The 15,861-nt window shown below is 52.1% G+C and overlaps 5 protein-coding genes across 5 annotated transcripts; 1 reads left to right on the forward strand and 4 right to left on the reverse strand.

Moving 5' to 3' along the window:
- Nucleotides 1–393: 393 nt before the first annotated feature.
- Nucleotides 394–2,640, forward strand: AKAW2_60142S (WD40 repeat domain-containing protein; the record flags this gene model as incomplete). The annotated part of the gene is made up of 3 exons (XM_041692235.1): nucleotides 394–1,039; nucleotides 1,092–1,202; nucleotides 1,259–2,640. 3 exons carry the CDS (start codon nucleotides 394–396, stop codon nucleotides 2,638–2,640), a joined length of 2,139 nt encoding a protein of 712 aa, XP_041545640.1.
- Nucleotides 2,641–3,152: 512 nt separating this feature from the next.
- CCT1 (chaperonin-containing T-complex alpha subunit TCP1) lies at nucleotides 3,153–5,163 on the reverse strand (the record flags this gene model as incomplete). Its single annotated transcript, XM_041692236.1, has 6 exons — nucleotides 3,153–3,536; nucleotides 3,600–4,634; nucleotides 4,704–4,808; nucleotides 4,868–4,953; nucleotides 5,008–5,055; nucleotides 5,121–5,163. The coding sequence occupies 6 exons, from the start codon at nucleotides 5,161–5,163 to the stop codon at nucleotides 3,153–3,155; spliced, it is 1,701 nt and encodes a 566-aa protein (XP_041545641.1).
- A 3,218-nt stretch (nucleotides 5,164–8,381) lies between these two features.
- On the reverse strand, nucleotides 8,382–10,436 carry AKAW2_60144A (uncharacterized protein; the record flags this gene model as incomplete). The annotated part of the gene is made up of 1 exon (XM_041692237.1): nucleotides 8,382–10,436. One exon carries the CDS (start codon nucleotides 10,434–10,436, stop codon nucleotides 8,382–8,384), a length of 2,055 nt encoding a protein of 684 aa, XP_041545642.1.
- Nucleotides 10,437–13,776: 3,340 nt separating this feature from the next.
- On the reverse strand, nucleotides 13,777–14,331 carry AKAW2_60145A (uncharacterized protein; the record flags this gene model as incomplete). Its single annotated transcript, XM_041692238.1, has 2 exons — nucleotides 13,777–14,202; nucleotides 14,260–14,331. 2 exons carry the CDS (start codon nucleotides 14,329–14,331, stop codon nucleotides 13,777–13,779), a joined length of 498 nt encoding a protein of 165 aa, XP_041545643.1.
- Nucleotides 14,332–14,771: 440 nt separating this feature from the next.
- Nucleotides 14,772–15,804, reverse strand: MTR3 (3' exoribonuclease family protein; the record flags this gene model as incomplete). Its single annotated transcript, XM_041692239.1, has 2 exons — nucleotides 14,772–15,607; nucleotides 15,666–15,804. The coding sequence occupies 2 exons, from the start codon at nucleotides 15,802–15,804 to the stop codon at nucleotides 14,772–14,774; spliced, it is 975 nt and encodes a 324-aa protein (XP_041545644.1).
- Nucleotides 15,805–15,861: the final 57 nt, after the last annotated feature.

Raw genomic sequence — 15,861 nt, forward strand, 5'->3', positions numbered from 1 at the left:
TGTCCGAAACGAAGGTACGGACACGATGAGCTGCTCCAAAGCTCCCAAACCGTACTTCTTCAATGCAAGAAAAATTAAAATTTCTGGACGGAAAAGCCGATCATCATACTGACCGCCTTCTGGTTTGGGGGGTACCGCCCATTCTCGAACCAACTTAATTGGTATCTTCACCGCCTACTGGTTCTAGTCAGGCGCGACACGAAAAGGCACGTCGACACGAGACTTTTCCCTTTTTTCCGCGCCTGGAGGACATCATCCACGGCCCCCAGCTCCACTCGCCATGCCTCCATTTGCTCTCTAACCTCGTTCTTTTTTACCCCCCCTCTTCCCCCCTCTCCCCATGCATTTGTTTCTGTAGAATGTCTGTGTGTTTATATCTGTCTGTGGAGCACAATGGATGCCAGGCATGATCTCCCCGAAGTACCTCGGTCTGAGCCCGTCTTTCCTCCTACAACATCACAGGAGCCTCCCTCCTCGCCGCCCTCGATAGCGTCCGACGTTGGCTACCGACGCAAGCCCAAGAAGCCTCCCCCGGTCACTCCACGATCATTTAGACGGTTCTTCACGCCTCGTTCCATGCTGGATGGCGGGAACAGTGCAAGCTCAGTGAGAACCAATCGCCAAGCTTTGAAAGCCCTCAGCTCCCCTGCCGTCAATCGCCTTGGGCCCGCCTTTACAAGGACATCCAAAGCCGTTGAACATAGACCAGAAGCACCTGACTTCACACGCACACCGACCCGGAAACGGAAGCTTTCATTCTCTTCAATTGGCTCTCCCTTGCAGTCGTCACCTCTAAAAAAGGTTCAGGTCCGCCATGCAGTCCAGAATGACGAAGAAGTAGCTGTACCAGTTCGAGACATCCAGCTCAAGATCGAATCGAGGGATGATGATGTCAAGCCAAATGCTGTTACAAAACCTCCTCGACAGGTTCTCCCGGTTCGCCGGTCGCAGGCCTTGCAATCCTCCGGAGCATTGTATATGCGAAGCCTTTCGGGGTTTCGGGCCAATAGAGTGACTATGCGGTCTAATTCAGGAGCTGGTAGGTTGTACATCCCCCTATGTTTGTGACGGTACGCTCATAATCCATGAAGGCTGGCAGGATTTGACGTCAAACTTCTATTCTCGACCAAACGACAGCCACAACTGTGCGAATATTTCCGGTGACCGCTACGTCTTGCCGTTCTGCACTGCTGCATGCAATAGTGGGTGACAACAGGATTGCTTTCTGTCTGTGTGTACTTACTAACCGGCTCCACAGCCAATAGTCTTATTGCAGTAGGAGATGAGGAGGGAGGCATTCGGTTGTTGGATTCTGCCAAAGACGATAAGAGCGGCTTTTCTCGAGCATATCTTACGTTCCGCCCACATACGAACTCGATCATGGACCTGCAGTTTTCATCCGATGATATGCTACTGGCGACAGCCTCTGGAGACCAAACAGCACTGGTCATCGATATGGCCACCCAGACGCCGGTGTATTGCCTATCCAACCATGTGTCCTCCGTCAAGCAGGTTCAGTTCCAACCAGCGGCCAATAACAAAGTTCTTGCGACCTGCAGTCGTGATGGCAATGTTAATATATGGGATCTCCGATGCAAAGGGTTCGACAGACCGAGCCTGCAGGCACGGTGCTCGCTTGAATCTGACGCAGAAACGACTGCTGGCTCCATCACCTCCAAGACCGCCTTCCCTCAGGTATTGAGTACTATTCACGGCGCTCATGCATGGACGTCGCAAACCGGCATGTCACCAGAGAAAATGGAACCCCAAGTTCGCCGTTCAGATATTACCGTTACCTCTTTGGCCTTCCTTCCGCAAGGTCGCGAGAACCTCTTCGTCACGGCTTCGAGCACGAACTCCTGCGTGAGGCTGTGGGATCTGCGTACGGCACACAACAACCGCCGTGGCCGTCCAGTTCTTCCTTTGGCTACTACCAGACAGCCGGATAGCCACATCAAGTACCGGGGCTTTGCTGTCACATCAATGGCCTTGGGCGGAGACGGCGCAAGGCTATACACGCTGTGTCGGGACGGCACTGTGTACACTTACTCAACGTCACATCTGGTTCTGGGAAGTGCCCCCGAGCTTTCTCTGAACAACAATCGACCACGTCGCACCGGTGGGTCTGACAAGGAAGGGTTAGGACCTTTATATGGCTTCCGTCATCCGCGTCTTCAAGTTGCAACCTTCTATGTTAAAGTTGGAGTTCGCAAAGCCACCGGTGACAAACCAGAGATGCTAGCTGCTGGGAGTGCCGATAACTGTTCCGTCCTCTTCCCAACAGATGAGCGATTCCTCTCCAATGATCACAAGACAACCGCCGAGGATGATTTCCTTCCCCCGATGCCATCATCAGCCACCCGCTCCGGTCTTCGTCGTGCTTACTCAGGACGAGTAGAAGACACCATCCCCATCTACCAGTCCGGAACACCCCTAGTCGGGGGCCATGTGAAGGAAGTCTCCGCCGTGTCATGGACCGCCGATGGCGAACTTGTTACCGTCAGCGATGACTACACCGCTCGATGCTGGCGCGAAGGACCTGAAGCCCGAGACCTCAGAACCAGTGGAGAGGCAGAAGGAAAGAGATGGCGCTGTGGCTGGGCGGAAACCCCAGACTCCTATGATGACGACGAAGAATGACCTATTTGAAGGACTACATAATTGTTTCGTTTCTTTTTGTTTCACGGCTCACCGGGTTTGCATGCATTGTATGGCGTCGGAAGAAGCATAGATGATTGATTTAGCGGGGTGTTTTGGATTGTTTTGTTTCCCCTTTCAGGTGCTCTGCTGCTTTGTGTTGGTAGCGCTGGATTTTATTGCATGGCAACGAGGAATTCGTTCTTTTCTTATTGTGATTGAACATTGCTGCTGCTACTGCTGCTGCTTTACATATGTGCCGTGCTTTGAAGTGATTAATACACCGTAATAAGTCGATTTAGTACTCCACCCACCCTTGGGCATTGCCACAAGAAGTTAAACATACGACAAGAAGACTAAACCAGGAGAAACATCTGCGTCAATACTAGTTTAATAAGGTAGTAAATTTGTACTCATGAACATCTTATTATACTTTTTCTCTCTCAGCCCTCGCCACACAAAGGTCTAGAAGAAAGCAAGGAGAACTCCCCATACGTAAAACAAGACTAAATAAATTAGTGACCGTGGCCATCGTCCTCCTGCCTCTCAGGGTCCAACTTGATCATGGTATCAATACGCATAATGGCGATGCAAGCCTCGACAGCACTCTTGAGCTGCTTGATCTTACCCATGCTGGGCTCCAGAACTCCGGCCTTGAGGGCGTCGTGAACACGGCCCTTTGTCAGGTCGAGACCGTAGTTGCGGTACGTCTTCTTCTTGGCGATGGCCTTCTCTTCCTCGTTGGCGTCGCCGTCCTGGACGCGCTGGGAGAGAGCGTGGCGGACACGGAGCTGGGCGACGAGCTCGGAGGAGTCCTTGGCGGCGTTGACGGCCAAGGTCTTGGGGACGGTCAGGAGGGATTGGGCGAATTCGCCGATGGCGAGTTGCTCGCGGGAGCCCTGGAAGTGGAGTTAGTGCTGAGCCTGAATAGGCTGAGGCTGAGGATTTTGTGGAATACGTACCACTGTGACTGCGAACTCTTCGAGGTAGATGTGAAGAGCCGTCTCGACGGCACCACCACCGGGTACGATGCTACCGCTCTCCAGAGTACGCTTGACGGCGCACAGGGAGTCGTGTACGGAACGCTCCATCTCGTCCAAGCTGAAGTCGTTGGGGCCCCGCAGGATGATGGAGGCAGAGCTGTGAACCTTGGTGCCCTTGACAAGGATACACTCATCATCGGATATCCGCTCCTGGACGACTTCCTCGGCATGACCCAGGTAGGAAGCCTCGAACTTCTCGTCACCGTTGAGGTCAGAGAGGGTGTTGATCAGGGTAGCGCCAGTGGCCTTAGCAATACGTCTCAGGTCTTCCTTCTTGCAACGGCGGACAGCCATGGCACCCTTCTCAACGAAGAGCTTGAGAACCATGTCGTCGATACCCTTGGTGGTGAAGACGACGTTGGCACCAGACTTGAGGATCATCTCCACACGCTCGAGGACGATGCCAGATTCTCTCTCACGGATCTTCTCCAGCTGATCGGGATCGTCGACTGTGATCTGAACGCCAAGCTTCATTCTCTCCTTCTGCAAGTTCATGTCCAAACAAGCAATCTTCGCATCGGTTATCCGGGTCTTCATGGCCTGGGAAGCGACGGTGCAGTTGAGGGCATAGCCGTTGACGAGGATGGATTCGCGACCACTCTTTCCGTGAGCCTTGAGCAGGTTGACAGCCTTCACGGGGTACTTGACCTCGTTCTTCTGGTTGGTGGTCTTGACCTGTTGCATAGCATCAACGACCATGTTGGCGTAGAAATCGGCATCGGAACCAATGATCTTGCTGGACATGGACGTCTTGGCGATGTTGACCAAGCTGTCCTTTCCAAGCGTCTCAACCTTTGTGGTGATGTTCTCGTTCATGTACTTGACAGCTTCCCTCAGGGCTAGCCTGTAACCGTTGATGATGGTGGTAGGGTGTATGCGGTTCTTCATCAGCTCGTTGGCGCGGCGGAGGAGTTCGGCAGCAATGAGAACGACGGAGGTAGTACCATCACCGACCTAGACTGATATCAGCATCGTGTGTATAGGAAGACAGGGTGTGGAGCACAAGGAGCGGGGGGTTCGGACCTCCTTATCCTGTTGTTGGGCCAAATCCACGAGGATCTTTCCAGCGGGGTGCTCAATATCGAGAAGACTCAGAATCGTTGCACCGTCATTGGTAACCGTGACATCCTATAAAACCATCAGGGAACTGCTCTATATTGAACGCGGGGTCGAAAGGTGATGCGTACACCGATATCATCCACCATCATCTTGTCCAGACCGGACGGACCGAAAGAGCTCTTGACAACATTGGCGATGGCCTGCGTAGCAAGGACTACATCGTCATCAGCATCGACCTCCTTGGACGAGGAAATCCATCAGTTCATACCGTTCTGCTCCCGCACATCAGCGCCGGTGATTTTCTGCCCCCCCAAGACTGTGCGAGACTGGTTAGTGATAGCTGTCAGGGGAAGGGGTTTGGGAGTTGGGGAGAGGACTCACAAAGGGTGTCCGCATTCCGCGGCTGCTCAAAGATGCCTGCCATGATGGTGAAACAGACGGAGATGTAGGAAATAGGGGGAAAGACAAGCTCCGACAGCCAAATGCCTGAAGCCGCTGGACGTTCGCCTCGAATGTTTGCACTAAAAGTTCTGCCGGCCCCGGGCGGTGAAGATTTGCAGATGCATCCCACTTTGACTCAACCCCTCTTCCCGCCCCAGATCTTCCTCTTATCTTCGCCTTCCCTTCGTATCCGGTCCTCCTCTGCTGTTTGCGCGACCGTTGTCTCCCTCTCAACATGGCAAGCCAAACTCCCGCTGACGCTGCGGCCCCTGTCGAGGCCCCCGCCGCCCAGACCCTTCCTGATCGCACCCAGAACCCCGCCGATGCCGATGCTCCCCAGGGAGAGGTCTCCAAGAACGCCGCAAAGAAGGCTGCTAAGCTGGCCAAGCAGGCTGCCGACAAGGCTGAGAAGGCCGCGAACAAGGGAATTGGCAAGCAGGAGGCCAAGAAGCCCGCTGCCAAGGCTCCCAAGAAGAAGATCGAGGGTGCTGCTCTGATCGGTATCGATGTCGCCAAGGAGGAGGATTTCCCTGGTTGGTACCAGCAGGTCCTGACCAAGGGTGATATGCTTGACTACTACGATGTCTCCGGATGCTTCATTCTCAAGGTGGGTTGTCATGTTCGCCCGGGAACCCGTCGACGACCTGTACTGATTTGCGCCAGCCCGCTTCCTACTTCATCTGGGAGGAGATCCAGCAGTGGTTCAACACTTACATCAAGAAGATGGGCGTCAAGAACTGCTCTTTCCCTCTTTTCGTGTCTGAGGATGTGCTGCAGAGGGAGAAGGATCACATCGAGGGTTTTGCTGCTGAGGTCGCTTGGGTGACACACGCGTATGTTTCCTTATCTCTAGACACACCTTCATATAGACAAGTCACTGATAACCCCCTCTCTGCTACAGTGGTTCCACCCCTCTGGAGAAGAAGATCGCTATCCGTCCCACGTCTGAGACTGTCATGTACCCCTACTACGCCAAGTGGATCAGAAGTCACCGTGACTTGCCCCTCAAGCTCAACCAGTGGAACTCCGTCGTCCGTTGGGAGTTCAAGCACCCCCAGCCTTTCCTCAGAACCAGAGAGTTCCTGTGGCAGGAGGGTCACACAGCCCACCTGACCAAGGAGGGTGCTCACGAGGAGGTTATGACAATCCTCGACCTCTATGCTCGTATCTACGAGGAACTTCTGGCTGTTCCTGTTGTCAAGGGTCAGAAGACCGAGAAGGAGAAGTTCGCCGGTGGTCTCTACACCACCACCGTTGAGGGCTACATCCCCGCCACCGGTCGTGGTATCCAGGGTGGTACCTCCCACGGTCTGGGCCAGAACTTCAGTAAGATGTTCGGTATCACCGTCGAGGACCCCTCCGCCAAGAGCGACGACAAGGAGAAGGCCGCTCCTCTCCACGTGTGGCAGAACTCCTGGGGTCTGTCCACCCGTACCCTCGGTGTCATGGTCATGATCCACAGTGACAACCGCGGTCTCGTCCTCCCCCCTCGTGTCGCTGACACCCAGACCATCATCGTCCCCGTCGGTATCACCGCCAAGACCACTGATGAGGAGCGTAAGAAGCTCTACGGTGAGGTTGAGCGCCTCGTTTCCACCCTCCGCGACGCCGGCGTCCGCGCCGAGAGCGATCTGAGAGAAGGTTACTCCCCCGGCTGGAAGTTCAACGAGTGGGAACTCCGCGGTGTCCCTCTGCGTCTTGAGTTCGGTCCTGGCGAGCTTGCCGGCGGCTTCGTCACTGCTGCTCGTCGTGATGTCCCCGGAAAGGACGGCAAGGCTCCCATCCAGATCTCCGAGCTGTCCACCGCCGTGCCCGCTCTCCTGGAAACCATCCAGAAGGACTTGTACAACCGTGCCGACGCCGAGTACCGCTCCCACCGCAAGATCATCACCAACTGGGATGACTTCACCCCCGCCCTGAACGACAAGAACGTCTGCCTGATCCCCCACTGCTTGACCGAGGAGTGTGAGGACCAGATCAAGGACCTGAGTGCCCGCAAGCACGAGGAGGACTCCGGTGTTCCCCAGGATGCCCGCGCTCCTAGCATGGGTGCCAAGTCTCTCTGCATTCCCTTCGACCAGCCCGAGGGCATCGTCCCCGGCGAGACCAAGTGTACCAACCCCCACTGCACCCGCTTTGCCGAGAAGTGGTGCATGTTCGGACGTAAGTTCATATCCAGATTCCCTACTTTGCTCACCCACAATATATCTAACATAATCATCCCAACAGGCTCGTACTAAACGCAATCTACTACTACTACCGTGTTGGATTCGGATGTTTCATTTTATTTTATTTTTTTTCCTAAAATATTTTCTATCATCCAGTTTCCTTCCTTCCTATGACTGTTATGACTTTTCCATTCCTGCCAATACAGTTTCACGTTGAGTTCGACATAGGGACCCTAAAAAGAAATCCACGAGCGTCTTCAGAAAAGACAAAGAACAAATAAAAGAAAAAAGAAACAAGTGAAATTCAGGAGTTTAGATGCATACAATTGCATGGATCATGCGAGTTGGGTGGGGCAGATATGATATTCGTTGAGATACCTTTCATCGGTTTACCATCGGGGGAGTCAGATATAGGTCGTTTCAGTAGCTAGCGAGTTGAATTGAAAGTACCATGTTTTTGATATAATCTCTTTTTATTTATAGTATGGTTGTATTATCTTACTTTTTCATGTGATGACAAGGACTGGTTGCCTAGTAGTTTCGCTGGCGAGAAATAGAAAGAAATAGTGAGGTTGACAGAGAAGGATACAGATGGGTGAGCGCTAGGACGCTTGAAAATGAGAGATGCAGTGTAAAAAATATATGCGGAATCCATGCCGAGAATGAATGAGTGAAGAAAGTGACCGAATAAGAGATGAAAGCTGAATGCCGTATGCAAAGTGAAATGACTGTGGTTTGTATAGAAACGATGAGAGAGCGCGTGGGCGGAGTGTTGAGGGTCACTCGTGGGGTTGTAGGGATCGAAAAGTGTTTAGTCTGCATGTGTTTCATGAGACTATCATATCAGGTGAAGGGTGGGAAGAAGCGAATTTATGATTATAGGTTGTAAAAGAGAGTGGACATGATGGTGCTGTTTTCTTTTCGGAACACGACGAGGGGTATCATTGTCAAAGAGGAGGGGTATGGGGGTATCAAGAGAGTGAAGCATTAGCAAGAAAGCAGCAGTCAACGAGTCTGCACCCAGTGCGGTGACCTAGAACTGCTGTCCATTTCTGGACGAAGTTCGCGAAGGGATCCGCTCGCTGGAAAGGGCGTTTTTGCTGTACGCATTGGGACTTGATTTCCGCGGCCAGTTCATGAGGCGGTACGCGTTGCGCGGAGTCGTGTTTCTAGCCATGTAGGTGACGTTGTTCTGATCGACACCCTGGATGCAGACGTGCGGTGTCCCGCCAACGCTGGGTAGTTGGATGATTTCTTCGTCGTCGCTGTCGTCTTCTGAGTAGCTGATCTGGCTGATTCTGACTGGGGAGGCTTGTGCGCGCATGCGGAGGACTGATGGGGCACCGCTCATGTTTGTTAGGTTGCCATGGGACGAGTTGGTTCTCATGGATACAGCGCGGCCTGAGTTGCTTGGAGGTTGGCGGAACGATTGAAGTAGATCCATGTAGGTCATTTCCTCCTGAGGGCTCTCCATCTTTTGCTGCTTCGTCTCCCTGTTGCCGAGAACTCCTGGGGAGGGGAGAGGAGCATCAGTGTGCCTGCGTCGACTTGTTGTCTGTGTGGCCCGGAGAGTCGTCACGGGAACGCTCGTGGAGATGCTTCTGCGCTGCTCAGGAGTTCTCTTGTGCTTTTTGAAGGAGCTTTTGCGGATGAGTTTCGAGAATTGTCCTTCTTTTGAAGAAAGGCTCCGTTCCAGACCAGGCGCGGGGCACAATGGCACATGAGGAGTCCTGTCAAAGGATTCCTGAGACGGCGAAGGAGTGAGTGAGGGTTCAGTGGGGAAGGAAATGCGCTGAAAGGCCTCGTGAGAATTGATCTCCCTGACAATAGCATCTTGGAGACTCTCAAAGGTAGGGTGTGGTGTGACCTCTTGGGTCGAAGCAAAAGCCTGCCTGAACATGTCCATAATCTCGATGACTTTGTCGTTGGACGGAGCCATGGAGGCGATGGATGTTGGTGTTCCCACAGGGAGAGGGCTGTTCATAACCTCCGCAATGCTAGGAGCTTGCTTGGGATCGACAGCACTGGGAGTAGGCGGCTGTATCGCCCGATGTGCAATTTTCGCAGTTGGACTTCCTCGAGCTGCTAGCTTTGTGTTTATAGAAAGGTCTCGGATGTTCTTCTTGCTTCCTTGACGAGGGGATGCTGGAGGAGTGCTCTGTGTATCCTGAAAGGATTCAGTCTCGCTCGTACTGTCACTACCAATAGATAGTGGTAGTGTTGGGCTATCAGGTAGGGGCGTATTGCTCCACTTGTCGCCTTGTTTGTGAGCAGGAGGGATGCCCAAGTATCCATTTGAACTCGACACTGATTCTTCCCTAGGCGCATTGTTCCGTTCAGCCAGCAAGTCAGGGGCAGACCGCTGAGATCGCAGGGAGCTTCTCTGGAAGGCGCCTTCCCTCGAAGAGCCAGGGCGCTCCTCAGTACGCAATTGAGGTACAGAGACCGAACTCTCCGGAGAGATTGACCGCGCCAACCGCGTGCTTTTCCCCCGTGACTGCGGACGATCCCAAGTATTGTCTACATGCCTCTGTGAGCCCTGCCGGGAACGAGGTGGTGTAGCTTGAGAGCGCGAGCTAGTACTGCGGGGAATGGAGCGACTGCTACCTCTACTCGAGATATTCCGGTCTGCTACGTCTTCCTGATACAGACTTGAGACCGGATGCGAGTAGGCGTTTTTGAGCGCCAGTCCTCTTAAGAAGGGAGCCATGTTCCGTTCGGCTATGTCTTCATTGTATGGTGTGATCGGCGACAAGGTGCTGCTGCTTTGGATGTGATACCGGTGCGAGGAGAACAAAGCATCAAGCAGATCAACGTGCCGGGTGACCTTCCCCGGAGGGCGAGTTGATGCCCGAGATGGAGGCGCATGCGAACGAGAGGATAGGGGCCTTGACTGTAGCTGATTGTGCGTTACTTCACACTGCTCTGCAGGCGTCTGGTCATGAACTCCCGCGGCCATGCGCCGGGATGTCTTCATGTTGGGCAAGCCGTGATCATCGTCTCCTACGCTGCCTGCCCGAGCTTCTTGGCCGTCCAAATTTGCCGGCGAAGATTTCTCCGCATGGAAGAATCGCTTGAAGGCAACCATAATGGTGTCACCAGCTGCAGCTAAACCATATGGATAGATTTGGTATGGCTGTGATGTGTGTGGCAACGCTCAAGTGCGTGCGGAGATATGTTTATGGTAACAATGCGACGAGACTTTCGGACGTTAGAATACGAGCTTCTCGAGGGATGACGATGACGATCAGATCGGAGAAGATGAATGGAGGAAAGGAATGTAATCTAGAGCTGCTGTCATGATAACGTCTAACTCATAACGAAGTCGCTGCACGCAAGAGCACTCCGTACTCGAGAGGATGAAGGAGTGATGAGAAGGAAGAATGACGGGGAGAGGGAGAGCGAGGAAGCTGAGAGAAGAGAAAAGCAGCATCGATGAACAAAGAATGGATCGTCTACGTGGGATAGCTGCCCGGTTCGCAGATCCGATAATTGTTCGTGCCTGTATCAGGGGTAGAAGTGGTCCAGGTCTCCGTAATCCATCAAGACAAGATGGGGCTGAGCCGGCGGACGGGAGGGGACCTGTGAAAAGAAATTGCGAGCTAGATGCGCATTGCGCCGGTCAACGCTCGAAGACCATGGCTCTGCGATAATTATTTGCCCTAGTCGAATGGCGCGGTCTGAAGTGCTTATACGGATTACAGGGACCCCCTCCTCGTGGCCATTGTGGAATCCCAGCGGCCAGTGCCCAGCACACAATCGAAGCAGCTGTGCTGACTGGCGACTGTGTAGAACGTGCAGCAGAGCAAAGCCCTAACGTCCTCATACCCACTATGCATAAACCTAGAATCCCGAGTCCACCTGACAGCGAGGGCGTCGAAATTGGATCTGCACGACGTGCGGTCGAGCTAGTACCGCCATCATGCCAATATTAGCAAAAGATCCAGACCTGACGTTATTTACCAGGCACATACGGTAACCATAGGCCGGCCGACAGCAGAGTGGGTCGGGGTCGAGGAGGTACAGAGTTCATGGGACGAGGAGTTGACGGCTTAGGGCCATGGACCAACCGACCGCGCGCACCAATCAGAAGCCGAGTATTCGCGCGGAATGGAGCACACGAACACCTATGAAATTAGCGCGGAGAGGATGAACGTGCCCTTGCACCTATCGGGTAGTTGATCGTCCACCAACAGCGAACCACGACCTGGTCACTAAGCGGGAAGGCCTCGTTCGAGCCGAGCATCAGCATATCCCGGGCGTGTACTATGGTAAAGCCCGCCCCATTCACCGTATCGATTGACAGGGGCAGGTCATGTTAGATGCCCGACCCTGGGCCGCTATTGGAAGCCCAGCACTAACGGAGGAATGTGACAGTGCCGTTTGACACGACGACGTTGGATCCCTATATTTGCTTTTGTGACAGGAACTTTTTTTTTAAAATTAGCTGTTCCACTCTCGGTGTTCTCGTCACACATGCCCCTCTTTTGATTGATTTTTTGTTTATCGCTGGAAAGTGGAAGCCGCAGGGGGCTCACCACGAGCAAGCTGGGAAGTTTAAATGACTATGAACCATGCATCGGAGATGGAACCATCCTCTTAGATTGAGGGGAATGGAGCAAGATCGCGCATCTCAGGGGCTGAAACGCCGAAGCGCGATGGCTCCATGCTTGCTTGGGAAATCAAAAGATGCGATCATGGCGGAAAAGACTGGAGACTGGGTGGGATAGGATGATGGAGACTCTTGGAGATGGAGAAATTGAATGTTGACAAGGAAGAGAGACCGTTCCAAGGCCGAACAAGACAAACGCCGCAAAAACAGGTCAGGGGACTGGAGCCAATCACGGGGGACACCCGCCGGACCAGACCTTTCCTCGCTGGGAATTATCCCCGGCGGCCGGGAGTTGATACTGCCAACTGCTTCCCGATGAACTTTTATGCTTAATAGTTATGTCTACATTTTACGGAGGAGATTCAAAAGTATCCAATTTCTATGGCTGTCCCGAACTGAAGTGTAACCTTGTTCAATAGTGGAAAACCTGATCCATGGACCATATAATCATACATGGACTCCTTCTCCTCGGAGCTGGGATATGAAAGTATACCCGTACGATAATAAACAAGGTATTCATAATCGACATTGTCAGTCTCCCCTACACACGTACTCACGCCTCCCAAATCTCATCTACTGCATACCCTGCATATCCATTATTCATCTTTTACCTCCAACAGCTCCACTCAGCCTTAGATTAGTTTCAAACGGAGATATGATTCCAGATGCGCAAGAAAATCCGACGTATCTAGACCGTACCTGATATCGAGAAAAAAAAAAAAAAAAAAAGTGGCTCTTACAATTGCGCCTAAATGATGCTTAAACCGGACCACTAACCTACTAGAGATGTCGGCTCCGATCACACAAATGTGATTGATGGACGCTAACGCACTGGGATTGATTATCATCCACGCTTCACTTCTGCCCCTCAATCGATCGACTAATTTAGTACAAGGGCCCTGTTCCTGGTGGCGGTGATTGTGTGGTTTGTACCAAAGTATAACCACAAGATCGTATAATCATATGATGCTCTGTTATATGTACGTGCTTCAAGGTTGTGGGGGGAAGACAATCAGCATTGTAAGTGGCATTGTGACTATGTGAGATTGCGTTAATCTGCGTGTGGCGTATTATTTCATGCATTATATAGTCTTCCTTCAAGCTAGGTCATAGGTGGAATCCATGTTGTGCACGTCTGTAGGTAAGCTTACTATATCGACCTCCGCTCTGTATACACACAGTCCAGTAAATAGGCTTGTATACTACTGTCCAAGATGGCACACACTTTCTCTACTAACTACTAATATGATGATATCAGTATAACCAGCCATCTTCAATGAATTTTCTCTGATAATCGCCTATAGGGTGATTGGTAGGGCAAATATACCATACTACCGGCTTCCATTCAACTCAGGTTGCAAGACAGCTATAGCAAGTATCGGAGATCACGATCATACTACGGCGGAATTCCTGGGTGAAATACAGTAGTCATAACAACACAAAATCGAAGACCCTCAGACAATGGCACGTACTAATAATGCCTCCTAGCCTACTACGATCTTAGCCTACGCTCCCCCTCTTGAATTAAAAAAACCGACGTATGACGAGAAATCCTTCATTCAATTAAGGGCACTTGGAAACCAGTCCCATCTCAGCTGAACAACCGAGAAAGGCCCGAGATATAATATATACAAACGCCCCAACGCCCGATTTCCGTCCAGATTCCAGTTAACCTACTAACTCCCCCAAGCAAGGAAAACACTAGAAACAGAAAAACGAAAAAAGGAGCCGGTCATATCTCCGCAAACTAAATTCAAAACCGACTCTTTGAGCTCCCATATGGTGAGCAAGCAAGCAAGCAATGAACACCGATTCCTCACTCCTCCTTCTTAGCCTTCTTCGCGGCCGGCATCAGACCCTGAGAGCTGGGGGAACGCGTAACAGGAGCGTAGATGGGCATGAAGCGGAAGCTGTTATCGATGATGGTCGAGGCTTCGGAGTCATCATCAACCTCATCCGCCATCTTGCGCTTGGGGGATGCCGGGTTAAGAAGATTGGCGATGCTGACGACTCCACTAGAGTGTTCGATGGTAGGGCTGTTAGGCTCAACACTGCTTTCTTTGTCGGTAGCAGTGATCATATCCAAAGCATGCTTCTTGGTCGGGGTGGTGGCGGAACCAATGCTCAAGTCATATTTGCCATTTTTGATGACGGCATCAAGGTTCTTCTTCAGACGGTGGTAACGCATGCGCGCGGCCCCATTGTTGAGGTTGGTGGCCTCGCTGAGAGCCTTCCAGTCGACCTGATGGACATGTTAGTATGGAAGGGTAGAGGAGCATTGAGTAGAAGGGAGACTTACAACTCTGAAGTCAGAATACAGGAGGCACATGTAGAGGAACACGATAGTGTCGTTGGGATTAGGCTTAGTCATTGTTACGGTGGATGAAGAGCAGTTGAGGATGAGGTATTAGGAGTATTGGGTAGAGAGACAAGGTGGTATGACTTGACTTGACGAACACCTTGTTTGGCCCGGTTGAGAGGATTGTAGAAGGTTGGTTGAGAGAGAGAGAGAGAGAGAGAAGAAGAAAAGAGAGAAGGGAGGAAGAATTTATAGAAGATGTAGAAGACCACAAGATGAAGAGATGAAGAGACGTGATTCCCTTGGTAACTGATTCACCAAACAGTGACATCGTCGCCGTGGAATGGCCATGGATGGCAGTTCGCAGATAAAACCGCACAGCACGAGGAAATACGAAGTTATAAGAGGTTGGTGGAAAGGGAGGCATAGTGGGAGCGCATTGTATTAGGTGCTAAAATGTGAAGGATATATGATATTGAACGACGCCACATGTGCATAAATCAAGTTCACAATTACACCGTGTTTGCGCCGGTAGACAAACCAGCAAACCTCTCTGCAGACTCCTTCACAGCTTCTGCAAGCACTGTGTGGGCACCCCGAGCTGCATTCACTGCCCCATCAATGAGAGATTCATGGTTCAGACTCTGATCAGTAGTGCCTAATGATGCCTTGGAATGATCGCCCTTGAGCCATAATTCCGTAATTTCATCTCTAGAGGGCATGTAGGCGACGACACAGGCAGACAGAATAGACTTGTGCTCAGCTGGGTCCGTATCGAGCATCAGCTTAGGTGTAGATGTTTCACCCTCTGCTGACTCATCGGAGACGATGGCAGCCACACCACCAGCTACAAGATCAAGGCAGTCAATTCGAGCATCAGCAATTGCCGCAGACGCAGCGGTAATGCAACCAGCCAACACATTCATCATTCCCCAAGGAGCATCATGCGAGTCGGGTGCATCGCCCCACCAGCGATCATCTTCTGCTTCCAGGATAGTGATTGTGATATCGAGGCCACTCTTGGGCCAGCGCTCAGCAACAATCACCCCTCTAAGCGCCGTCTCTAGGTGCACACCCAGGTCCCGTTCGCTCGCATCGCGGATATGCCCTTTTCTTTGGCGGGCAGCAAACGGCGCATACTTCACGTGTGTCGTAAGGACGACGTTGGGCGAAAAGCTTGCCGAACGCGGCAAGGGCTTAGGGCCATGGACTGTACAGGCAAGCTTCAATGCCGAGGAAGGAGGAATCAGGGATTGGGGGTTTGAGCGTGCAGCAGCAAGTGATGCGGAGGGTTCGAATTCAAGATAGGCGGAACCAGATGCCGAAGGGATGAGACCAGTCTTCAGGACTAGAATTAAAGTACATTAGCCATAGTATCATCCAACAAGAATCGTAGTTGCTCTTACAGATCTTGCGAAGCTCATCCGGCTGCCTTTGACGTCGTGGTCTGCCGGTGGAAATGCTAGAAGCGGACTTGAGAGATGAGGCGAAAACGGCCGGCCTCGTGCCGCTAGGCGGCCCATTGATTCTTCGTCTGTCAGTCATTACACATGACTTGGCATCCTCGTACCAGCGCGACAAGCGATTGAGGAAGCGAGACAA

The sequence above is a fragment of the Aspergillus luchuensis genome, chromosome 6, assembly GCF_016861625.1.
Source record: "Aspergillus luchuensis IFO 4308 DNA, chromosome 6, nearly complete sequence".
In the NCBI taxonomy this organism is placed as follows: Eukaryota; Fungi; Ascomycota; class Eurotiomycetes; order Eurotiales; family Aspergillaceae; genus Aspergillus; species Aspergillus luchuensis.